At 52.2% G+C, this 25,806-nt stretch overlaps 2 protein-coding genes across 3 annotated transcripts in view; one reads left to right on the top strand and one right to left on the bottom strand.

Moving 5' to 3' along the window:
- Window positions 1-8,599: 8,599 nt before the first annotated feature.
- Window positions 8,600-13,946, bottom strand: LOC112544109 (uncharacterized). Its single transcript, XM_075938368.1, has 3 exons — window positions 13,645-13,946; window positions 11,392-13,031; window positions 8,600-9,137 (listed from the first exon to the last, which is right to left on the bottom strand). Exons 2-3 carry the CDS (start codon window positions 12,964-12,966, stop codon window positions 9,105-9,107), a joined length of 1,608 nt encoding a protein of 535 aa, XP_075794483.1. The 5' UTR covers window positions 12,967-13,031; window positions 13,645-13,946; the 3' UTR covers window positions 8,600-9,104.
- Window positions 13,947-17,302: 3,356 nt separating this feature from the next.
- Window positions 17,303-25,806, top strand: part of GOLIM4 (golgi integral membrane protein 4) — a 58,260-nt gene continuing 49,756 nt past the window's right edge. The window contains exons 1-2 of one of the 2 annotated variants that reach the window (XM_075937888.1): window positions 17,303-17,456; window positions 18,232-18,471. In XM_075937888.1, the coding sequence (XP_075794003.1) occupies window positions 18,285-18,471 (187 nt within the window). In that variant the 5' untranslated portion in view covers window positions 17,303-17,456; window positions 18,232-18,284. Of the gene's footprint in view, window positions 17,457-17,485; window positions 18,472-25,806 lie in introns of those variants that run through there. The other variant, XM_075937887.1, reaches the window with a different exon arrangement.

The following is a 25,806-nucleotide window of genomic DNA, read 5'->3' as shown; positions in this document are numbered from 1 at the left end:
GTTGGTTTGTGGTTTACCTATTTAAAATCCAAATGTGTTACCAAACTATCACAAGATACATATGGATAAATTTTATACCCCGAGGTCAAACCATGAGACCTTCTATGGCTAACGAAAAGTCAAGCCTGTCAATCCAGCCCTTAACACACCATGCCTACTAATCAAACCTTTGCAAATAGGCTGAGCTGTTATACTTGCTTGTTACAACTAAACTTCCCTTATTTTTTTCTTTGCTCATGCTTAGCAGATTATAGTTAGATCAAAGATAAATACCTCCCAAGATCGGGTCAATGGTCAACAATAAACAGCACAAAAGTATTAGCAACAATAATCTTAGTGAATAACTTATTTACAATAGGTCATAGTTTGCATGGTCCTTTACAAAAGTTATAAACTGTTGATTGCTCTGAAGCACTTACAAACTGGACAGGGTTGATAAATAAGTGATCAATGTGTATATGACCAAATGTAGCTTTATGAGCTATACCTCAGTTAGCCTGCATAACATCACTAACAATTGTTCCTTAAACACAGTGCTCCTTTGTAGAGACTGAGCACTGTTTTTAGGGGTTCTTTTGTTACTAAGAATAGGGTTGCCAGGTGGCCGGTTTTGAACCAGACAGTCCAGTATTTGATCTTTCTGTTCAGGAAACAAATTGAGAAAATATAAATGAGAAAATATAAATGTCCGGTATTTTCTAAATAAGATGTCATGTAGATTGTGATGTAATGTCAAGTGTGTCCGGTATTTTGGTTGAAATCATCTGGCAACCCTACTTAAGAAGTTAGTGGACTCAATAAACAACGGAGTTCCTTTATTACAGAGCTACATCTGGGACTTAATCCTTTTGCGCACAGACAACATCCACAAATGATTTGCCAGCTGTCACCCACTCTTCTCTAATACTTATCTCATTGTCTATTAATGCTGCTTAGCACCCTAATGCTGTTCCTGATGCATCTGTCTCACAGCACGCCAATACTTGCACATCATTTGTCTTGCATGTTTATCTTCAGCACTCCACTAGGTGTCATCCATCATCCGGGATTGTACTTCCTCTGTCCTGCAGGTTGGCTTAGGTTTCCTTGCTTAAGGGCTGGAGTGCTCCCCCTCTCCCCCATGGCTGAGCAGGACCCCCTTCCCGCCATGGACAAGGGATGCTCTGGATGGCCAGAGCAGCCCGTCTGTGGTGCACTCGTATCTGTCACAGACAGGGGCTGCTCCAGCTGAGCTGGAGCTTCCCTGACCGCAGTGGGCCTGGGGGGCAGAGAGGAGGGCCGGGCCTGTGGCGGGCAGGGAGCTGTTCCAGCCCCCACCGATTAATTGGAACTGAAAAGTCTCTGCCAATAAGTCTCTCCCCTACCTCAGCCCAGAGCCCCCTCCTATATGCCAAACCTCTTGGCTCCAGCCCCAAGCCTTGAGCCCCCTCCTGCCTCTAAACCCCCTTGTTCCTGGCACCACACCAGAGCCCACATCCCCAGCCAGAGCCCTCATCTCCTCTCACCCCCTATGCCAGCCTGATAAAAATGAGCAAGTAAGTGAGAGTGGGAAAGTGAGCAACAGAAGGAGGGGTATAGAGTGAGCAGAGGGCAGAGCCTCGGAGCAGGAAGGAGGTGGAGGGTATTTGGTTTTGTGTGAATAGAAAGTTGGCAATCCTATAAATACTCCATTTGGGACTCCTTTCCCACCAAAGGTCCCTCTGCTTTCTCACACATCGGCTGTGTCTAGACTGGCAAGTTTTTCCGCAAAATCATCTGCTTTTGCGGAAAAACTTTCCAGCTGTCTACACTGGCCGCTTGAATTTCCGCAAAAGCACTGACGATTTCATGTAAGATTGTCAGTGCTTTTGCGGAAATACTACGCTGCTCCCGTTCAGGCAAAAGTCTTTTTCCAAAAAACTTTTGTGCAAAAGGGCCAGTGTAGACAGCAGAGAGTTGTTTTCCGCAAAAAAGCCCCGATTGCGAAAATGGCGATCAGGGCTTTTTTGCGGAAAAGCGTGTCAAGATTGGCACGGACACTTTTCCGCAAAAAGTGCTTTTGCAGAATAGCGTCCTGCCAATTTAGACGCGCTTTTCCGAAAATGCTTTTAACGGAAAAATTTTCCTTTAAAACCATTTCCGGAAAATCATGCCAGTGTAGACGTAGCCACTCTGTGAGTTCAACTGTATTAAAAAAAAACAACCCTAAACTTTATAAAACTCTTCTTTCCCCCAGAGAGACCTGGTTGACCAGGAGAAAGAGGGGTTGTATAAAAAGGGGTGTGGAAATAAGCTAATAGCAGAGGGCTTGCAGATAGGCAAGATGAATGGGGAGAAGATAAAGGGAGGAGAGAAAGGAAGCCTCCTGATGAGTTACAGCGAGGGTTCTCAAACTTTGTGATACCCCAACCCCCCTCTAAGTTGCTCACAACCCTCAGGGGGGTCGGGACCCACAGTTTGAGAAACACAGGGTTACAGAATCAAGTATCTGGGGAGTAAACCCTCTGAATGGAGCATGAAGTGAGTATTTTATCTATTTTGGTTTATAGAGTAATAAAACTGCATCTGTTCCCAGGCTGCAGATGCTATTGGCAAGGATTTAACACACCAGCAAGCAAAAGTCAAGATGGTTTGTTTGCAAGCTGAAATGTGTGAAGAACCCAAAGAGGGAGGCAGCTATAATTATAAACAGACTGAAACCAAGGCCATTTAAGTTTATTAAAGAAACTGCATGTTAATCTGTCCTTGTCCTGGAAAATTGTTTTTTTAATGTGTTTTAAATCCAGAATCTACAAATGCCAAGCACAGGAGTAGGTCGAGTCCCACCAACTAAGCTGTTATTCATGTGTGTAAATGTTGGAGCTGCCTGTATTCTTGTCCCTGTTTGCAAGCAGCATTGTGTAATGAGATATGAAGCATTAAAATTATACAATGGATCTAACAATCATGTAATTTATAGGCTACCTTCATATAAAAGCTCTTCAAAGCCCTTCACAATACAGGTCATAAAAAACATCAATAAATAAAAACACAGTTACTGTGACTGGAATGCATAAAGCAGAATACAGATCAGAGCAAATCATCCAGGCGAAGATAACAGCAAGGGAAGATCCAATCCAATTCTCACTGAAATGAATGGCACAATGTTTATCACAGAAGTCACTAGGGTGATTGTGGAGCCCCCATTACTTCATTTGTGATACCCCTGTTGACAAATATGACTCTAGCAGCCTTGGATGTACTATCATTATACTAAACGCCAGCCCCAAAACACGTCACAGTTATTGTATTGGATCACTCTCCAATTCTCTTAAATGGGCAACTGCCAGATGTGATTTTTCAAAGAAAATAAATTGTAGAAAGACTTGTAAATTTGATTTTTTTGACAGAACACTGTTCAGAACATCACCAAAATAATTCAATCCGCAGCTTAATCCACTAATAGTGCTTTCAGTCCTAATGTAAGGGCAAAAAACTTTGCATATAACATTATGTGTGTGTTATCTTAGAAACCAGCAAACAGCAATCTGCAGTACATTGTGGCTGCCCTTCTCCTTCCCTTCGTACAGCCAGGTGCACTTGGGGGGCATTTGGTCACAAGGTGGGAAAGTAAACTGGTCGTCTGACCAAATTCTACCCAGCAACTACTGGGTATATAAGGGCCAGGAAGCCAGAATGGCAGGACTGCCATCTGTGTGTCAGAGTCCTGGTCATGTTGCTGTGGGGCAGCCTTCTGTGAGATACAGCATAGCAGCTTCCGGTTGCCTTAGGTGTGTGTGCCAGAGTATTACACCTACTGGCTGCAGGAGGGTATCTTACTTCATGTGAGGGTGAGCTGCCAACTGCCATCCTTTGTTCAAGTGCTTTGTTCAAGGAAGGAGGAACAGAAGAGTTATCACTGAAGCAGTGTCAACATCTATCAGTTCGTGAAGTCCATTCATCACCTGTCAACTCAACCTGGATGGAGTTTGGAGCTGGTTTTGGTTGAGAGGTCCTTCTAAAACTGCAAGATACAGTATAGATTCTCTGATCCTCCACTTCTTTTACCTGGGAAATGCAACTGATTTCTCAAACCTAACAAATGTATTGGGTTTTTGGAAGAAAAGTACAAAATTATTTTTTCAATCGGTGTTCAGTTCATTGCTGTGCAATGCATTGCAAATTAAGACCAAAGATCCTGCAAACACATAAGCCATGTCTTCACTAAACGGAAGATCGACACTGCCACGATCAATCTTCCAGAGTTCAATTTAGCGAGTCCAGTTAAGACTTGCTAAATTGAGTTCAGAAGACATCCCCAGTACTCCTGCTTCTGTGAGGAGTAATAGAAGCCGATGGGAGTGTTTCCGTTAGCCTCCCACTGTGGGGATGGCAGGGAAACTCAAAACAAGGAATGTCAACCTAGAATTGCATATCTTGATTCAACTTCCCTTTTAGTGTAGACCTGGCATAAAATATTTTAATGAGCTTCTTTATACATGAAAGTGTCCTACTGAGTTCAGTAGTGGTACACACATAATGTTATTCACAAATCAACAAGTTTGCAAGGTCTTTCCCAAATACAGCCATTTCCCCCATTCTGCTGTTCTCCTTTTTATTTCTGAATAAATCTGTAAAGCTCCTTTGTCTAGAATTATATGATTTTATAACACAACAGTAAGCAAGTAAAGTTGGTAATTATGACAACTAGTTGTGGTCTCTGAAAGATCTTCTTGTGCATTTTGCTCACCCTAGCACGAAAGTTAGAAAAATAAAAATAAATGGTTCTTACCAGAAATAGACACAAGGTGCATTTAGAAAATTGTTTTGCATTTCTGAGCCACTTGCTGGCAGGGATAATCTTGCTAACAGGCATGACATTCATGAGACTGGATAAATGAAAGTGACAGCAAACCCACGCTAAAGACTTTAGACTCATGACCCAGGTTTATCTGCATTTGTTTAGATTTTACAGCTACAGATAGGGGGTATTTTTCTAGCCTCAGATTACTTCAGCTTGCAGAGTTATGTAACCAGCTGTTCTTGCAAGCTCTGTCTTGAAGTTTCTATTTCAAATGCTTAATGGATTACAGACATTTTCCAAATATAACATGTTGATGAAGTATTCCTCTGGTTCTGCTGCTGAGAATTAAATACACAGTGTACTAATAGTAGAAACAATTTTGGAGATGAGATTTCGCTTTCCTGGAAGTGTGGGATTACTGCTGTAGAGTATCAATTTAAGGTTGCTCACTGTCTAATCACACAAACCCAAACATTCTTGCCTTGTTCCCTTCCCCAAGGTCTGAGTCGTCCCTTCCCCAAAGTCCAGTTTCTACTCATTCCATTCCCCCCTTCCTCTTTTATTTGCTCTCCCCTACCCTTATTCACTTTCCCTGGGATGGAACAAGAGGTTTGGGGTGGACTCTGGGCTGCAGTTGAGGGGTTCAAAGCATAGGAGGTGGGTCTGGGCTAACCCTGCAACAGATGGTTGAGATGCAGGAGGGGGTGCTGGCTCTGGAAGAAAGTTTGGGTGTAGGGGCTCAGGTTGAGGCAGGGGGTGGAGTGCAGGAGGGGACTGGAGTGTGGTGTTCTGGCTCCAGAAGGGGACTCAGAGCTTGGGCAGGGATTTGGCATGTGGAAGGAGGTGCGGGAGGGGTTGCAGCATGCTGGCTCCAGAAGGGGGCTCAGGGTTGGGGTCAGAGGTTTGGGGTGCAGTGAAAAGTGCAGGCTCCAGCTGGGCAGCACTTACCTTGGGTATCTCCCATGCAGCAGCACAGCAGGGCTAAGGCAGGCTCTGTGACAATTCCGGAAGCAGATGGCATTTCTCCATGGCCCTAGGGTAGAGAGGCCAGGTGGCTCAGCACACTTCCCTTGCTTAAAGGAGCCACCCCCAGCAGTTCTCATTGGCTACAGTTCCTGGCCAATGGGAGCTGTGGAATCAGTATTTGGGGCAGAAGCACAAAGAGACCCCATAACCCCCTCCCCCAGGGGCTTCAGGGACATGCCAGACACTTCCAGAAGTGATGCAGGGCTAGGGCAGGTTGGGAGCTGCCTTTGTCCCTACTGCACTTTAAGTTTTAGACTTTTAACAGTTTAAAATCTCCTGGATTGGCTGCAGTAGCCTCTGGGTAATTAAGACCAATTTCAGGAGACTCCTGGCGAAACCAGGATGGTTGATAACCTTGTATCAACTCTTAGTTTTTATTCAGGCAATCTGAGGACAACAACTGAAATTAATGGGAATGGAAACACTCAAAATTCATTGGTCTATATACTTATCCATCTGCCAAGATCATCATATAGGATGGCCCACAATGAGGCAGCAGGAAAAACTCAACTATGTAGGATTACCTAATTGAACAGCAACAACGTTTTCTATCATTAGAATTTCCTGGTTCAGCATTTCTCATGTAAATTAGGCAAGCTATATGATTCATCTTAATTCTTCTGTCCCTGGGGAGTGGGCTCTCTCATTCACTCCCAAAAGAAAAGAGGTTCTGCTTCCAAGTCAAGGCATCCTCCTGATATTTGCCTGGACCGCTGAGGTCTATCATGGGCACAGGGACATGATGTGGAGCCATTTTTCTCTATATTGATTTTAGGCAGCCATGCTCCCTGTTTTGGCTACCACAACATGAAAGGACGAAGGACACAGAAGAGACGATGACCATCTCTCTACATGCACGGAGTCCCAGAACAACAGAACTCTTTCCACAGGCTATGTCTAGACTGCTCCCTCTTGTGCAAAAAAATATGCAAATGAGGCAAAGTGTGGAATATTGCCATGCTTCATTTGCATAATTTAATGAGGCTACATTTTTGCACAAGAGCCGTTATTCCCGAAAAAAAGAGGAAGAACGACTCTTGCACAAAAGCCTCTTACGCAAAAACATAGCCTCATTAATTATGCAAATGAGGTGCGGCGATACTCCAAGCTTTGCCTCATTTGCATGGTTTTTTTCGCAAGAGGAGGCAGTCTAGATATAGCCTCAATGTTTATAGCTGGGGGAGATGGGGAGCAGCCCAGGGGGACACTACTGCTGATCTCAGGAACAGCAGTATCATCCTGGGCTCCCCGCCTCACACCATCATGTGCAGCAGCATCCACAGGAGCACCCCCTCTCCTCCACCAGCACCTAAGACTTACTAAAAATATCTGTGACTAAAAGTCTTGGACAGGTCATGGGCCATGACTTTTTATTTATTACCCAGGATTTGTCCATGACTTTTACTAAAAACACCCATGATTAAAACACAGCTTTATTTATAATATACCCAGCACTCCAGCTTCTGTCTATTCCAAGTGATAGAACAGACTGCTAAAGTATAAGAGATTTTTAAAATAAAAATAATGAAAAAATGTTTTAAAAAATCATATTTAACTAGCTGGCTCCTCCATCCCACATCCCTGCTTTCCTGATCTGCTGTGCTCCTCTTACTTGGTTGCATAGCCAAAGCGCTCTGCTTTTGCTAATCATCTTCATTCTGCTCTACGTTTGGGTAGAGTTTCAGTGCGGACAAGGGCAACAGCTTCTTTAGGGCTTCACTTTCCCAGTAAGCACTGCTGATGCTCCACCCACACTCTTTGGACTCCTGCACAAGTTCCAGCATATGTTTGTGCCTCCAGCTGTAACCTGAAACCTCCCCAAAAACACACACACACACCACCACCCCTGTGTATACAGCAGGAGCCTACACCTCTATGTAGGCAGCTGGAACTGACACATCTCCGGTCATCTGAAGAAGTGGGCTGTGCCCACTGTGGCGGGTTTTAAGGGTGCGAGCCCCGCACCCCCGAAATCCCCCGGGCTGAGCCAGCGGGGTGGGGTGGGGCTCCGCGTACCCACCGCCTTCCAAATGCCCAGTTGCCCCGCCCTCCGGGGTCCACGGGCGAGTCTGGCCCCGGGTGCGATCACCCCTCGCCCCTTGCGGGGTCGAGGGGGCTCAGCAGACCCGGACCTGTATCTTCCCAGGCGGCCCCCCGGTCGGGGGCCCGACCGGAGTTCTTGAGCCGTCCCTCCCTTCTTTGCCCCCTCGCCTCGTTGCCCCTCTCTGCGGGGGAAGGGGGGGGTGCTGCGTTCGACCGTCGCCGCCTTTTGGGCTTGCGCTGAGGTCGGGGTGTGGGGGAGTGGGGGACCCGGGCCCGCCCTCACCACCGGGTCCCAGCCCGAGGCCCTAAGTGAGATGGGTGCTTTAAGGTGCTCCCCTCACGGCAGGCGGGGCAGCCGCCCGAAACTCGCCTGCCCACGGGCGCCAGAACGGCCCCGCCTCGGACTCCTTCCACCCCCGATGCTCCGGCCCCCTGGGCCGGTGCAGAGTCGGGTCACTTACCCCGTCGTAGCCGCCGGGTTCGTCCCAATGCGAGCCTCCAATTGCCGGGGTCGTCTCCCTTGGTCGCCCGGAAAGCCGGGTGCTTGGGGTGCCGGGAAGCCAGGGTGGCTGCCCGCTCGCTTCCCCCTCCTTGGGCGTCCCGGTGCCCCTGTTATGGGCGCAGCCGGGTGACGTTGGGGGCGTCAGCCCCGCCCCCTCCAGCGGATCCCCGTGCGGCTCCGGCCGGAGCGTGCCCGCGGCTTCCGCCCGGGGCGCGAACCGGGGCGCCCGCGCCGGACGTCTCCCTGGCCCCCGGTGTTTCCCCCGTCCCCTCTGGCGCGCGCCTGCCCCCGCCTTTAGCCGCTGCGGGGCCGGCGGTGCCGCGCCGAGCGGCTTCTGGCCGTCCCTGGCCGCCGCTTTCTGCCGGAGCGGGGGGGCCTCCCCCGCCCCTAGTGCGGACCCTGCCGGGTCCGTCACACACCTCCCCCCTTTGGAAAGGTCGCCGTCCGGGGGGGGTCCTCCTATCCGGGAAAAGAAGTCTGCGTTAAGGTGGGTGGCCCCGGGTCGGTGCACTATTTCAAAGCAATAGGGCTGCAGGGCCAGGTACCACCGCATAATACGCGCATTGGTCTCTTTCATTGAGTTAAGCCAGACCAGTGGAGCGTGGTCCGTCACCAATTTGAATTTATTCCCCCACAAATAGTATCGCAAGGAGTCCACCGCCCATTTTACCGCCAATGCCTCCTTCTCAATAGTTGCGTAGGCTTGCTCCCGGGGCAGCAACTTGCGGCTAAGGTATAAGATGGGGTGGTCCCCACCTGGTCCCTCCTGCGTCAATACGGCGCCAAGTCCCACCTCGGAGGCATCTGTATAAAGAATGAAGGGTTTATCAAAGTCTGGCTGCCTTAACACGGGGGCGGCGGCTAGTTTTTCTTTTAGCGTATAAAAAGCCCGCTCCGCCTGCGGGTTCCAACGTACTTTGGTGGGCTCTGAATTTCGTATCAGTTCAGTTAGGGGGGTCGCCACCGACGCGAACTGAGGTACGAACTTTCTGTAATACCCCGCGAGTCCCAAGAACTGGCGGACCTGTTTCTTGGTCGCCGGGATGGGGTATTCCCTCAGTGCCTGCACTTTGCTGAAAATAGGTTTTAGCCTCCCCCTCCCCACCGTGTACCCCAGGTAAGAAACCTCATGCTGCGCGAAGCGGCATTTTTTTGGGTTGGCAGTGAGGCCGGCCTTCTGTAAGGCTGATAATACCGTTCGTAAATGTCCCAGGTGCTCTTCCCATGTCCGGCTATAGATGACGATATCGTCGATGTAGGCGGCGGTGAACTTGGCGTAGGGGGCCAACACCCGGTCCATCACTCTTTGGAAGGTCGCCGCTGCCCCGTGGAGTCCGAACGGCATCGTCCGGAACTGGAACAAGCCGAACGGAGTCGAAAAGGCGGTCTTCTCTTGGGCCTGGGGGTCTAACGGAATTTGCCAGTACCCCTTAGACAAGTCCAATGTCGATATGTAGACCGCTTGTCCCAGCCGTTCTAACAGTTCGTCCACCCTTGGCATGGGGTAAGCGTCGAACCGGGATATAGCGTTGACCTTCCGGAAGTCTATGCAGAAGCGTGTGGAGCCGTCCGCCTTGTGGACTAGTACGATGGGACTGCGCCACTCGCTCACCGATTCCTCTATAACCCCCCATTGCCGCATTAACTGAATTTCCCGCCTCACGGTGTCCCACGCTTTTCGGGGGAGGGGGCGCAGAGGTTCCCGCACGGTTCGGCCTACCTCTGTGACAATCTGATGGACCCCCATCGTGGTTCGGCCCGGGCGCGACGTGAGCGTCTCCTGGTACTGGTGGAGGAGGCTCCGCAGTTGCCCCTGCTGGGCAGGAGTCAGTTCGGGGTTCAGGCTAGCCTCTACGGGCCCCGTCTCGGTTCCTCCCCATGGTCCTAGGTCCTCCTCCTCGGACGGGGGTGCGATCAGCAGGGTGTCCCGGGGTACCCATTTCTTCAATAGATTAACGTGAAAGAGTTGGGTCCCCTGGCGCCGGCCCGACAGTCTGATCTCGTAATCGACCTCCCCCACTTTCTTGATAACCTCAAAGGGGCCTTGCCATTGCGCCAGGAGCTTCGACTCTTTTGTGGGTAAGAGTAGCATAACCCGGTCACCCGGTTGGAACTCCCGACGGTGCGCGTTAGCGTCGTAGTACCTGGCTTGGCGATGTTGGGCGTCTTCCAGGTTCCGTCGGGCGTACTCCCCCAGCCGGCTCAGCTTCTCCCGGAGCTGCGTAATGTACTGCACTGTCCCTCGTCCGGTAGAAGCCTGGTTCTCCCATCCTTCCTTCAGGAGGTCCAGAATCCCACGGCACCGGCGGCCGTACAGCAGCTCAAAGGGGGAGAAACCCGTGGAGGCTTGCGGGACCTCTCGCACTGCAAACATCAGGCTAGGTAACATCAAATCCCACCCCCGGGGGTCCTCCAGCACGAATCGGCGCAGCATTTCCTTGAGCGTTTTGTTGAACCGCTCAACTAATCCATCGGTTTGGGGGTGGTAGACTGAGGTTCGCAGCCGCTGGATTTTTAACATCTTGCACAACTCCTTAATGACCCTGGAGGTTACATTCGGGCCCTGGTCCGTAAGGATGGCCTGGGGTAGCCCTACCCTAGAGAAGATCCGGAGCAGTTCCCGCGCTAACGTCGGGGCTTTTGTGTTCCTTAACGGGATCGCCTCGGGGTACCGGGTGGCGTAATCGACAACTACCATAATGTAACGGTGCCCCCGCCCCGAGGGTTCCAGTGGCCCTACCAGGTCCATGGCAATCCGTTCAAATGGCACCGCCACTATTGGCATGGGGACAAGGGGGGCTTTTGGTACTCTGGCTGGCGCCGTCCTCTGGCATTCCGGGCAGGAGTCACAAAAGTCTCGCACGGCCCTGAAAACGCCGGGCCAGAAAAACCGCTGCAGGACCCGGTCTAAGGTTTTCTCCCGGCCGAGATGCCCTGCCCAGGGGACGGCGTGCCCCAACTCCAGGACTTCCCGACGGAAGCGGGTGGGGACCACGAGTTGTTTCCGTACCCCCCCTGCTGCCTCCCTCGTGACCCTGTATAGGCGGTCGCCCCATACCTGGAACTGTGGTCCCTGCGGTGCCCTCTCTTCGCCCTGCCTTTGCTCGTCAGGGGTGCCCGCTTGGTCCCAGGCATGTTGGAGGGTGGGGTCCATCCGTTGCTCGGTCAGGAAGTCCGGCGCTGTCTCGAGCTCCAGGCAGATCGCTCTCTCCTTCTCTGCTGCTGCCGGCGTCAAGTCGCCAGCCACCCCCCCTCGGCCTCCTTCCTCCGCCGGAGGGTCCTGTCCTTTTAGGAACAGCTCGAACCCGGGCCAGTCACGGCCGATGAGGACGGGGTACGGCAAGGTTTTGGCCTTCCCTATCGGCCAAACCCGGTCCTGTCCCCCTCCGGTCAGGCGGAGTTGGACCGTGGGGTATGCCTTCACGTCCCCGTGGACGCACCTCATCCACACGGGCTCGCCTTCTGGGTGCCCAGGTGGGACGAGGTCGGCCCTCACGAGGGTGACGGTGGAGCCCGAATCCACCAATGCCTGAACGGGGCGGCCCTCGAGCCATACTCGATGGACCAAGGGACCCCCTCTGGTTCCCCCGTCCTCCCGGGGCTCGGCTGCCGCCCCCTGGCTTAGGGTGCAGTCCATTAGGGGGCATTCCCGCTTAAAATACCCCTCCTGCCCGCACTGGAAGCAGGGCCCTCTTCCTCCTTGACGGACCTCCCGTGGCCCCCCTTCGGGTCGTCGCTCCGCGTCTGTTCTCTCGGGCGGGGGCCGGGGCCAGACCGGGGCCAACCGGGGGGGGGTATCGCGTCCCCTGCGCCCCCCTGATGAGGGTTCTCCCCCTGGAGGCTTCCCCTGGGGCCGGGACCCCCCTACCTTCGGGGCGGGCGGGGTGGCCCGTCCGGCGCCGCCCTCTTCCCTCTCCGCGAGGAGGGGGGCTTCCATCAGCGTGACGGCCTCATTGAGCGTTGCGGGCTGGTTCCGGCGGACCCACCTTTGCCCGTCCCTCGGTAAAATGTGGATGAACTGCTCCATCACCACCATTTCTGAGACCTGGCTGCCCGTCTTGTGCTCGGGCTCTAGCCACCGGTTGGCCCATTCTTTTAGTCGCTGGGCTACCGCCCGAGGCCGGTCGCCCCCTCTAAACACCTCCTGCCGAAACTTCTGCCTGCAAGTCTCGGGGGAGTGCCCCACCTGATCTAGAATCGCCTCGCGGACCTTCGGGTAATTCAAGGCGTCCGCTACGGCCAGGCTGCGGTAGGCGAGTTGGGCGGGTCCGCTTAAGTAGGGGGCCAACAGTGTCGCCCATTGGTCCGGCGGCCACCGGGCAGCCGTCGCCACCCTTTCAAAAGTCGTTAAAAATGCTTCTGGGTCGTCCTGAGGTCCCAACTTCGTCAGGCGCAGGGGTAAGTTGGGTCCTTCGCCCGATGTCCCCGGTGCTCCGACCGGGGTTCCCCATCGCCTCTCCACTGTCTGCCGCCACCGCTCCTGTTGGGCTGCTACTTCTTGGATCAGCAGCCTCTGGTGTTCCTGGAACTGCGTGGTCAGCTGTTGGACTAGTTGGGCCTGTTGTTCTTGCTGGGCCTGGCGTTGCTGCTGCTGGTTTTCGCTGAACCATTCGAGGAACGGTCGGGGCTCCATCGGGTCGCCCGTTCCTTCTTCGCCCCACGCGGGCTCTGTCGGCCGGTTGGCCTGTTCACGTTCGTCTATGGGGAGGGAACTACCTCGGTGCCCACATTCTCCACCAGTGTGGCGGGTTTTAAGGGTGCGAGCCCCGCACCCCCGAAATCCCCCGGGCTGAGCCAGCGGGGTGGGGTGGGGCTCCGCGTACCCACCGCCTTCCAAATGCCCAGTTGCCCCGCCCTCCGGGGTCCACGGGCGAGTCTGGCCCCGGGTGCGATCACCCCTCGCCCCTTGCGGGGTCGAGGGGGCTCAGCAGACCCGGACCTGTATCTTCCCAGGCGGCCCCCCGGTCGGGGGCCCGACCGGAGTTCTTGAGCCGTCCCTCCCTTCTTTGCCCCCTCGCCTCGTTGCCCCTCTCTGCGGGGGAAGGGGGGGGTGCTGCGTTCGACCGTCGCCGCCTTTTGGGCTTGCGCTGAGGTCGGGGTGTGGGGGAGTGGGGGACCCGGGCCCGCCCTCACCACCGGGTCCCAGCCCGAGGCCCTAAGTGAGATGGGTGCTTTAAGGTGCTCCCCTCACGGCAGGCGGGGCAGCCGCCCGAAACTCGCCTGCCCACGGGCGCCAGAACGGCCCCGCCTCGGACTCCTTCCACCCCCGATGCTCCGGCCCCCTGGGCCGGTGCAGAGTCGGGTCACTTACCCCGTCGTAGCCGCCGGGTTCGTCCCAATGCGAGCCTCCAATTGCCGGGGTCGTCTCCCTTGGTCGCCCGGAAAGCCGGGTGCTTGGGGTGCCGGGAAGCCAGGGTGGCTGCCCGCTCGCTTCCCCCTCCTTGGGCGTCCCGGTGCCCCTGTTATGGGCGCAGCCGGGTGACGTCGGGGGCGTCAGCCCCGCCCCCTCCAGCGGATCCCCGCGCGGCTCCGGCCGGAGCGTTCCCGCGGCTTCCGCCCGGGGCGCGAACCGGGGCGCCCGCGCCGGACGCCTCCCGGGCCCCCGGTGTTTCCCCCGTCCCCTCTGGCGCGCGCCTGCCCCCGCCTTTAGCCGCTGCGGGGCCGGTGGCGCCGCACCGAGCGGCTTCTGGCCGTCCCTGGCCGCCGCTTTCTGCCGGAGCGGGGGGGCCTCCCCCGCCTCTAGTGCGGACCCTGCCGGGTCCGTCACACCCACGAAAGCACATGATACCAGCTACATGTTTTGTTAGTCTATAACAGTGTTTCCCAATTTTATTTGGCCACAGAACCCTTTTAAACTCAAAAGAATTTTGCAGAACCCCTAATAACAGTCTAATGTATGGAGCTGAAGAAGTAGACCACAAATTAGTAAGGATAATAATAAACAAATGCTAAACAAGGTCATGAGATCAACATTTAGTTTAATTGCACATATTTAACAACAAAAATCACATAATATTAATTTTTTGTACATCATAAAATGTTATTGTAATGGAATTTTTTCGTGGAACCCTTATTTTCCAGGATTCCACGGAACACAATTTGGGAAACACTGGTCTATAAAGTGCTATGACACAATTTGTTGTTTTTTAAATTTATCCTGTACAGACTAACTCGGCTACCCCCTGAAGCTTACAAACATCTAGGTATGCATCTGCAACCAACATACACATCTATGCATCGGCAGCGAGTTATATGGGCTCATGGTGCCCATGCTCCACCAATATTCAGAGCCAGGGTCCCTGCTCCAGCAATATTTGGAGCTGGGTCTCTCCCCCGGCTCTGCCTGGAGCGGGCCCTGGCCCCCACCTGCCGACGCATCCTACCCGCCCCCCGGTCTCCGCAGATGCCACGGCAAGCTGCCAGGGCGGGGCGGCCCCGCCCCCATGCCCTTGTGGCGCATGCGCACACTGCGCGCTAGACAGGGGTGAGGATGCGAAGGCCTCGCCCCTAGGCGGATGCTGCAGCGAGCAGGTGCAGCGGGCCAGCCCCGCCCCCTTGCAGCGCATGCTCACACCACGCGCCGGGTATTTTAAATGCTGACAGCGTGGCAGGCAAGGGCAAGGGAGTCTACCTGGGGCTTGGGCGGTGAGCTCAGGGAAGCGTCCACCCTCCTGCAGCAGCTGGAACCTAGCAGGCAACCCTGCGGGGTGGACGCCCAGGTTCCGCAGCCCCAGAAGGAATGGGCAGCGAACACCAGAGCGGACTATACCCCCTCGACAGACAGAGGGGCGGCAGGGCCTGATCGCAGACTCCAGCCCCGCAAACTGGAAGGGGAGGAGGAAAAATAGGGGGAAGGAGTGGGAGAGGAAGGGGCTTGTGCTGAGGGGAAGGGGGCAGGTCAGGAGAAGAAAGGGGCAGGCACCAAGGGGCAGCGTGGATAAGAGACAAATGCAGGAGCGGGGGAGAGACAATGAGAAAAAGGAGGGGAGGTGTCAGTGGGCGGGGGGACAGGGTGATGCTGGGAGAGGAGAGGGTAAGGGCATTGGGGGATACAGGGAGGAGGTGCTGGGAGAAGGCTAGAAAGAAGGGGTGGGCATGAGAATGGTGGGCATGGAGCAAATCATGTGTGAGGGCACAGGGGCATGAGGGGAATGGGGGCAGAGGGTGGTAAGGGGGTGGGCATCAGGGGGAAAAAAGGGCAAAGGAGGCAGGGGGAGGCACCAGGAGGGTGCAGGGCTAAGGGAAGGTGCCAGGGGATTCTGGGGGTGAAGCAGAAGGGCAGACACCTGCAGGGGAGGGACCAGCACCAAATGAGAGAGGCAGGGCAGGTGTGTAGAGGGAGGTGTTAGGAGAGGGGATGAGGAGGGGTAGCTCACATGATCAGAGTGGGGCTACTGGAGAAGTGGGCACAAGGGGGAGAGAAGGGCTAGTGGAGGGGGGCAGGTCGCAGGAGGGCTGAGGGCAGTGAAAAGGGCAGGAGTCAGGGCAGCAGAGGAGGGTGAGGAGTTGGGGGGCAGCAGGCACCAGGGGAGCTGATGGAACAAGGGGAGGAGACATGGCAGCAGAAAGAAAAGGTAAAGGTTTAAAAATATTTATTAATAACTTGGGTGCCACAGTGGCACATCCAAACAAGCCACATGAACTCAGTACTGGTGCACAACACAAAATTCATTCTGCTCATGGGAGGAAACTCTTAGGCTATGTCTACACTGGCAGTTTCTTGCGCAAGAACATCTTGCGCAAGGGTTCTTGTGCAAGAGGCCTTGCGCAAGAACACATCCACACTGCCATGTGCAAGCTGTGCTTTTGCACAAGAGCATCCATGGCAGTGTGGATGCTATCTTGCACAAGAAAGTTCCGATGGCCATTTTAGCCATAGAGGTTTCTTGTGCAAGAAATCCCTGCCGAGCATCCACACTGCCCTCTTGCGCAAGAGAACTTACACCTGCTAGAAAAGAGCATAGCTCTTGCACAAGATGCCCTCTCTTACCACGCCATACTGTAAATTTCCTTGAGCAAAAGCAGGCAGGCAGTGTGGATGCTCTGTGGGTTCTTGCACAAGAATGGCTGTACTTGCACAAGAAGCCACGAGTGTAGACATAGCCTTAGAGGGAACACTTCCCCCAGCCTCTCTGCCCCTGAGTTAATGTCACACACATTGGGTTAATGCAACTGCAGGATAGTTGCATGAGGGGGGTTTGGTGGGTGCCAAACTAATCGTTCTTGGTAGGAGAATGGTGGGAAAAGCCCTTTGAGATGGGTGACATGACACCTTTTACTTCTGGTCATGTGTCCATCTTGCCCAGAGTGTGTTCCCTCCAGAAGTGTGGCCAATGGGGGTGGAGGGCGTGGCTAATGGGGCACCACCAAAAATTATACAAACCTGCCACCCATGCATCTATGTCTGCAGCTGAAACTGCAACACACAGTACAACCGTATACAGCTGGAACCCACAGACAGATGTACGGGGCTGGAACTGATGTGTACATTTGTGTGCCGCTGGACCCTACATACCCAGCGCCTACACAGGAGTACGGAGGAGTGAATGTACACACAGGCCGTTTCTTTCTGCAGATGACATGCACAACACACTAACCTCCGCAGCCTGTCCTCTGTTGCCACATGCCTACACTACCGATGTACACAGCTGGAAAGCACTCACACAGCCCAGACGCGTCCGTAGGACTGTGCAGCTGGGAAGTGTGTGCGTACACCTACAACGTGTGCCCACAGCTAGGCGCCTGCTTGCACAGCGGGGGGGGGGGTTGCACAGCCCCCCCAGCCCGTGTGCCTAGTTGGAATTTGTATACACGCACCCTCCACGTGCCAGTCTGGCAGATACACACGCAGCCCTCGCGCGCGCACATGGAGAGCCAGGCGCGGCCCCAGCTCTCCCGCGTGCCGTTTTCCAAGGCGGCGAGCCAGGAACGCAGGAGAAGGCGGGGAGAGGGAACGAGAGCGCCCCGTGGGCCGGACGGACACAGCGGGCACCCAATGCGCACAGACACTGCTCCCAGAAGGGAGGGGGCTGGGCAGAGGCTGGGCCCAATGAGGCAGCGCCCGGAGCGGGACTTCCTTCGGGGATCCCACTGCAGAGAGCGGCCGAGGAGCGGAGGTGACACGTAAGTTAAGGGCTGGAAGGTGGCCAGGGCAGGCAGGGAAGTTTCCTTTGTTTCCCGTTCAGGTGGCAGCAGAGTGGAGCGGGTAGGAGGGGAGGGAACCTATGCACCGAGACCCCCCCCCTTTAAAGCGCGCATGCGGGAAGGGAGCTGATGCGCTGAACTCCCCCCCCCCTCTAAAGCGGGCAGCCGGGAAGGGAGCTGACCCACAGAGCCCCCCCATAAAGCGCGCATGCGGGAAGGGAGCCGATGCACCGAGACACCCCCCTCTTAAAGCGGGTAGCCGGGGAGGGAGCTAATGCACAGAGAATCCCCCCCCCCTTAAAGCGGGCAGCCGGGAAGGGAGCTGACAGGGAAAGACGCTCACCCTTTGACCCTCTCCCAAAGCAACCCAGGTAGGGACGAGGGGAGCTGCGGGTCCCCTGGCCCAGCACCCACAGACACTGAGCAGGGCCCTGCAGACCCCCAAGTCCCGCAGACAGGACGGCAGGAGCCGGGGTGTAGAGACCCCTCTCTCCCGGCACGCAGCCGGCTGCGCTCCACCTCTCCCCGCCCTGGAGTAAGAGACCCCGCCTCATCCCTCCCCCAGCGCTCCGGCGGCCATCGAGCCCCTGCCGGCTGCACAGAGCCCCAGGGCCGCCGCGAGTTCCTCTGCCCGCAGCCGGCTCACCGTGGCCCCGGTGTCAAGGCAGGCGCAGTGGGAGGGGGCTGAAGCGCGCAGGGTCCCTTCCTCCCGGCTCTGTCCCTTGGTGCCCAATGCTGCCTCCTCCTCCTCCAGCTGCCGCCGCTAAGCCGCCGGGGTGGGGGGGCTCCGGGACCCGCGAAGGGACTATGGGCAACGGGATGTGCTCCCGAAAACAGAAGCGGATTTTCCAGACCCTTCTGCTCCTGACCGTCGCGTTCGGCTTCCTCTACGGGGCCGTGGTGTACTACGAGCTACAGAGCCAGCTCCGGAAAGCCGAGGCGGTGGCGCTCAAGTACCAGCAGCACCAGGAGTCGCTCTCAGCCCAGCTACAAGGTAATGCTGCCTCCAGTGACCTCTGCAGGGGACGCCCACCCGGCCTGCCCCAGTGGCTCCTGAGGTGCTTTTCTCTCCCCAGCGGAGAGCCCTGGGCTCCTTAACTGCTGCCCACCAAGCTTATTGCCCTCCCCAGCCAGAGGTCTGCTCACTCCATCCGCTTGGAACACGGTGTCCCTGTAACGAACTGTCCTTGAAATCCTGGCCCTATTGAAGTCAATGAGAGGGTCTTCACTGAGTCTGATGGCCCCAGCATTTCCCCCTCTCCTATTTATATAATACCTCAGTCCCAAGGTATTTTACAATCTCCAGTTTATTTAAAGGAACACTCACAGCAGCCTCTTGTTCTTATTCATTCAGCAACAGAAGAGCACGTGTCACACAGTGCCTTTTGCTTGTTGCTTTAAGTTGTCTTGTCTGTATTATTTGGTGTCTACTGACATGAAATTCAGGTGTGAGTTTGAAGTTGCTGTGCATTACACCTGTCATTCAGCTATGCTAGGAGAGGAACAGTTTAATAATTGTAGATATATTTTTGTATGGCATCCTTAGAGGCTTTTTGAATAAAGACTTTTAATAACTTTGGGGGCAGGGGCAACTGATGCCTGGAGAGGGAGGGCTGCAGAGAGGGCCACCTAGAGAGGGAGCATGTGGGGGACATCCCAATTAAAATGTTGGCAGTGGCAGGGGGGGCTCTGCACCTCTGAGTGCTACCACGAGTTGCCTGTGCTGAGGCGGTGGTGGGAAGCAGCTCTCAATTTCTGACTCAAAGCAGCCACATTTTCTTTTTAAATCCTGTGCTTCCATTTTAGGATGCCCCACACTGAGCTACTTTGTACCTGATGCTGAGAACTGAAAGCTCCTATTTATTTCAGAACTTCTGAAAATTAGGTCCAATGTGTTAAAACTTTTGTATGAAACACCAATTCAGTGGGAAGTATGGGCCTTCAGCACCAGTGAGACTCCAGCCCTAGGGATTCCAAGTCAGGCACCACACATCTGTGGTTGTTTTTGAAAACTTTGACGTTACCGGTTATATATTCTTTTAAAAAACTTTTTAAAGTGTCTAGAACATGAGTATTGATCATCCAATCACATGCATCAATACGTAGAATGAATGCTATAGATTTGTTAATATGGCCTTTACACAGCAGCAGGAGTAGGCTCACCATCTATTAACTTCAAGAGAATTAGTTGCTGACTAAGTTTAGCTATGGTCTAAAACCATCATTACTAATTTTATTATCTCACATTGAAATACTATAATAAGAACATAAGAACGGCCGTACTGGGTCAGATCAAAGGTCCATCTAGCCCAGTATCCTGTCTACCGACAGTGGCCAGCACCAGGTGCCCCAGAGAGGGTGGACTGAAGACAATGATCAAGCGATTTGTCTCCTGCCATCCCTCTCCAGCCTCTGACAAACAGAGGCCAAGGACACCATTTTATCCCCTGGCTAATAGCCTTTTATGGACCTAACCTCCATGAATTTATCCAGCTTCTCTTTAAACTCTATTATAGTTCTAGCCTTCACCGCCTCCTCTGGCAAGGAATTCCACAGGTTGACAACACGCTGTGTGAAGAAGAACTTCCTTTTATTAGTTTTAAACCTGCTACCCATTAATTTCATTTGGTGTCCTCTAGTTCTTCTATTATGGGAACTAATAAATAACTTTTCTTTATCAGCCCTCTCCACACCACTCATGATTTTATAGACCTCTATCATATCCCCCCTCAGTCTCCTCTTTTCTAAACTGAAAAGTCCCAGTCTCTTTAGCCTCTCCTCATACCATAGAAATGCCATAGAAAATATTAACAATCTTCACTGTAGTGACCAAGGATGTATAAACGACTGTTGCCTAGTGAAGTGTCAATTCACTTAAGTTTTCTACTCTCACAAAACTGAGAAAAAGAAAAAGAAACCATGCTATCCAAATAAAGGAGAAGGGATATATAGACAGTAGTCATTGGGGATGACTTATAAACATCCACCTTCCAAACATTATGTTGAGCCATCATATTCCTGTCAAAATAAACAAATACATGAAAAAATAATCAGAACTCAATTGCAGAAGCTCATCATCATGGATCATGCAGCATTTTGTTATATCCCTTTTGATTACTTAAAATTTATTATAAAAAAATTAAAATATGAAAAATCAAGTATCAATTATTTTAATTTATAAATATGTTTTAAAGCCTCTGGGAGACATAACCAACATATCTACGGTGTAGCTACGATTTTCTATTTAAAGGTGCCCTGTTTGGCAGTAATAAATCTTTTACTACCATACACATGTAAACACTTTTCATACAGAAAAGTAAAGGGACACCATTGGTTCAAAAAAACTCACACAAATAGCATTTTTGGCTTACTATTTTTATAAGAAACCCTCAACATCAATATAAACAAAAGCAATTAGAAAAAATCACTTTGCCCATTGTCCCAACCCTCTATACTGCCTTGTACCTTCTCTAGTCATTTCCACTTATGAAGAGTAAGTATATAATTCACTTGTGTAAATGTGTGAAGAATTCTGATTTGGTGATATTTTATGACCACTTAGAACAAATATAAACAATTGTATAGTCTTTTGTTTACAGTTAATTTCCCCTGGTGTTAGTGTGGGGCTTTCACAAAGCAACAGAGGAGAGGAAAATATTTTTTAAAGAAACATGTTTTAAACAACACAAAACAAAATACATTGGCAGAGAAACTCTGACAGTTTCCATATGTAACTGTACTTTGAACTTTTATTTTTCAGTAGCTTTGATTTTAAATTGACGGTGTCCTTTTAAAAAGTTGGTGACTACAAATACTTACTTTTCTGGGTTTCCTTTCTTTGGAGCTCTTTATAATTTGAAGATCCCAGTTCATCTTGTGAAAGAGTGTTAATTCCTTTAATACTAAAAATAAATAAAACTATTGCCAATAGCAACAACTTTTGTTTTAGAATAAATCTGTTTACGTAGAAACATTTGGCATTGAATTATTTCATTCACTATTTTAACTTGATCAAGTGATTGAGAAAGTTATTCTTATTAGAAAAGCAACACTTTATAATTAGTAAGCCCTTCCCTTTTTTTTTTGCATAATTAGTTGTTCTTTTAGGATATGGCTGCTGCTGTTGTGATAATTTTGGAAGTGTAAGTGTGCTGAAATACTCCAAAGATGAGCTAGTGAGGGGGCAAGACAGGTCTAGTACAGTGGTTCCCAACCTTTTTTATACGGAGGACCGGCAAACCTATTCACAAACTTTTGGCGGAAACATTTAGTTATAAATATGTGGGAGGATCCTTTTCTGAGAGAGAAATCAAAAGCAGAGCCCTATCTTCTTTTTTACCTGCATGCCACTCCTTTACGTAGCTTTCCCAGCCTTCCTACACAGCTCAGGAGACAGGGGCCTTTTTTATTGCGTTTTGCAGTTCCTGATGCATGAATGAACTCTGCCCCAGGCCCCATGCTTTGGAAGACCATATGCTTCAGGGGGACTTGGAAGCATGGGGCCAAGGGGATTAGTGGGGGCCTGACACTGGCAGTAGGGGGTGGGTCTGCCCCTACACTTACCAGTGGTAGCAGGAAGTGGAGTGACCTAGCCCCAGCCCACCCTGCAAGTTCTCCATGTCGCTTGGAAGAGCAAGTGGAGTGGGCTAGAAGCAGAGCAAGGGTGGTAGCAGAGCATGGGGTGAAGGCCTTGCACCCTTCTAGGGATTGCCCTGCTCTCAGTGAACAGATTACATTGTCTGAAAGGACTACTGGAGTCACCTAGTCTGACCTCTTGTATAGCACAGGTTACAGACAAAGGGATTCTTCAGAATAATTCCTAGCGCATATCTGTTTGAAAAACATCCAATCTTGGTTTAAAAATTGACAGCAGAAATGAAGCAGCATTTCCTGCCTTTGGCTGAAAAGGTTCAATTTTCAGAAGTTTGATCTAAAAAATTATTTAAAAAGATAACTCTGTGATCACTAAAAATCCTAGCAGTTACACAGTTCTTCAGAGCCCACAGCATGTGTTATAACTTTTATATTGCAGAGCCTGAAGCGTTGTATGACAGTATAAAAGTTATCAGGGGCAGATGAGAGTTTTGCGGGGCCCAGGGCAGCACAATTTTGCGGGGGCCCCCATTGGAAACAAATAGTAAAAAGGCGTCATATGCGCAAATTGAAGGCTATTTTTCATATTAAATGTGAATTGGGTAAATTTGATAGAAACTTAATTTAGTTGGATAATTTTTATTTTAATTATATTGTAATTCATTCTTAAACACAATTCTATATTAATAATTAAACATTTTAATTTGTATTTAAGTCTACTATAGCTGTCTAGCTCTTTTGGCAGCACATTCTTCAATTATGTCAGTAAAGTCCATTTTTTTACACAGGTCATTTTCAATCGATATAATCGAAAGACCTACAAAACTCTCCTGGCTCACAATAGATTCTCTTTGGCTGGTGTTTGCCAGGCAGTGTTGAGTGTTCCGCAGCCAGGCGGGACTTGCGGGGGCCAGGTGGAGTGTGGGTGTTGAGGCTTAGGGGGGCCAGGCGGCGTTCGGTGTTGGGGGGAGGCAGCATGTGGCTGTTGGGACTTGGGAGGCCAGGCAGCATTAGGTGTTGGGATTTGGGGGGGACAGGCAGTGTGTGGGTGCTAGGATTTGGGGGTCAGGCAGCATGTGAGTGTTGGGACTCGGGGCAGGCAGCGTGTGGTTATTCGGGTTGGGGGGCAGGCAGGGTGTGGCTACGTGGAGGATGGCACACAGATGGGCCATAGGGAGGACCAGCGGGCAGGGGTGTCTGACTCATCAGACAGGCCAAAATAACCATTTCAGCCTCTCGAACAGCTCCTGGCTGGGCGGGGGCAGCTGGCAACTCCCCCTGCTCCCAGGGATGTGTATGTGTGGGGGGTGGGGGGAGCGCTGTCTGTGGAGCTGGATCACGCTGCGCCCACGAATGGGGGGAGGTGGGGACTGGCAGGAGGAGCTGGGGTCTCCCTGGCAGTGGAAAAAGGGTCTGGGCTCTCCCCGGAGGAGAAACCGCGCCACCCCCACCTCTCTCTGAGCGGGGCAGGAGGGTGGAGCAGCGGGATACCCGGGAGCCATGGCCAGGCATCGCCCTTTGCCTCCCTGGCAACGAGCTGCCGCCGTTTGCATGCCACTGGCTAACGGAGCCGCTTGTGGACTTGCAGCGAAAGGCAGCGGCGGATGCGGCTCCAACAGGTAAGGGCAGCAGCGGCAGATATACGGCAGGGTGAGTGGGGCTGGCGCGGGGCTTATTGAAGCACGGAGCCCAGGGCAGCTGCCCCGCTCGCCCTGCTCTATATCCGCCGCTGAAGGTTATACTGTAGAGCCCACAGCAAAGCTGGCTCCCTGGGATCGAGGCCAGCTTGTTGCGTAACGGTAACAGAAACCGTTTATCGGTTAACCATTTAAACAGGTACACTTTTACATCCCTAGTTTGATCCCTGTTCCATCTTTTAGCTTTCTCCTTTCCTTGTCCAAGTTCAGCCTTGGTTCAAGTAAATGTAACTTTTTTGATGTCAGTGGAACTGCATTTGCTTATTCCAAGGCTGCTTTTAGCAACTTGTCTGGTGCTTATGATTTTTTTCTGCTTCTGGCCTTTGGTTTAATTTATTAGAGAAGTTTCCATTCTTCCCCAAATGAAAGCAGGGAATTAGGGGAGAGGGAATAAGTAGAAATGGATGTCTCCACAACAGTGAGTAGAATAGTTGTTTTGCAAGAGCTGGAAGGTTGGCTGTCAGTTCTATGGCCTTTGCTTACATGGGAACTAAGGAATAGAGAATCACAGAAGAGAACATGTCTGAGGCTATGTCTAGACTACGGGGGGTTTTCTGGGATACCCAGAAAAACTCTGCCACGTCCAGGGAACGCGTCTGCTCTTCCGCTTTTTTTGGCGGAAGAGCAGATGCGCTCTTTCGGAAGCCCTGTCTCCCTCCTCCCACGAGGAAGAAGGGCTCTTCCGAAAGGTTTTTTTCCTGAAATTTGGCCCAGTGTAGATGAGCCAAATTTTGGAAAAGCCTCTTCCGAAAAAACTATCGGAAAAAGGTGCACAATTTGCATACCTTTTTCCAATAAAGCCCCATAGTGTAGACATAGCCTGAGTCTTGTCTCCTGAGTTTTGCTTCATAACACATTCCTAGAGGATTTTAGAGGTAGTAGGGCAGCTTTTGTGACCCACAATATAATTACTGAAAGCAAAGCTTAGACATGACAGGTGCTGTCTTATAAAACTGTTCATAGCATACACTAAAACCTATTACATTACTGTGTCTCTGTACAGAATTTCTAGTTAGTTGTAAAGTTTTTTTTTATAAAGAAGGACTGACTGATCTACCCTGGAGACTGATTATTTTTATATCTTACTCTCTTGGAGATAATCTCATTTAATTTGCCTTTAAGATCTTTTACATGTAATCTCTCTATATACATACATTTTTTTTCCTGTGGGACTGACAGAGTATCATCATTATGCACCCCATTCCCCCCTGCCCGCCTCTGCAGTCAGAAAGGGAAACAGAATCCATGGCTTAGGGCAGGATGGGAAACCTTCACCATTGGGGCTGGGGTGATTTCCCTCTTCCCGCCCAGGAGTGAGGCCAGGGCTGAATGTGGGCATGGAAGGGGGGCAGGACTCCAGGGGTTCTGGTGGGTGAGGGTTCCAACCCAGACCGGTCATTCCTCTCGGCCTCTCCTCAGGAGGCACTCTGTGCTTCCCATTGGCCCACAGCTCCCTTTCAGGAGGGTCAGGAGGTGCGTGTTGCTCACTGCATTCCAGGGCCCCGGCATCTCTATCTCCCCGCTTCACTGCCTGCTGCTGGGCTCTGGCTCTCTCAGCCCAGCCGCCTCCTGTCCCAGTTCTCGGGTCCCACCGGCAGCCTCTTGGTGTGAGATGGCTGCAGAATGCTCAGCGAGCTCTAGTGCTTCTCTGTCCCTGCCACTTCCCATCCAGCCGCCTCCGGTCCTGCTTCTGCTTCCAGGTCCAGGGCCCCGTGACCCAGCAGAGAACCGCTGCTGCTGTCTGTTTCAGGCCAGGCCGCTGTTAGCGGTTCCCTGCTGGGTCATGGAGTGGCAGGGCCCCAGACCCAGAAGCAAAAGTGGGGCTGGAGGCAGACTGGATGGGAAGCAGCGGGGATGGGGGAGCAGCAGATCATGGCGGTTACGCTGGCGCTTCAACCTCGCGGGAGGGAGGGGGAAGAGAGCAGGGAGATGAGGCTGGAATGCCAGCATGGACTCCCTGCTGCAGGGAGAGCAGGGACTGCTGATCTGGAGCTGATGAGTGTGGGAGCTGTGGGTGCAGGATCTCGGCAGGGAGGTGA

This window comes from Pelodiscus sinensis, chromosome 10, assembly GCF_049634645.1.
Source record: "Pelodiscus sinensis isolate JC-2024 chromosome 10, ASM4963464v1, whole genome shotgun sequence".
Taxonomy (NCBI): domain Eukaryota; kingdom Metazoa; phylum Chordata; order Testudines; family Trionychidae; genus Pelodiscus; species Pelodiscus sinensis.
Note: the sequence above shows the minus strand (reverse complement) of the source record. Positions and strands in the feature narration are given on the sequence as shown.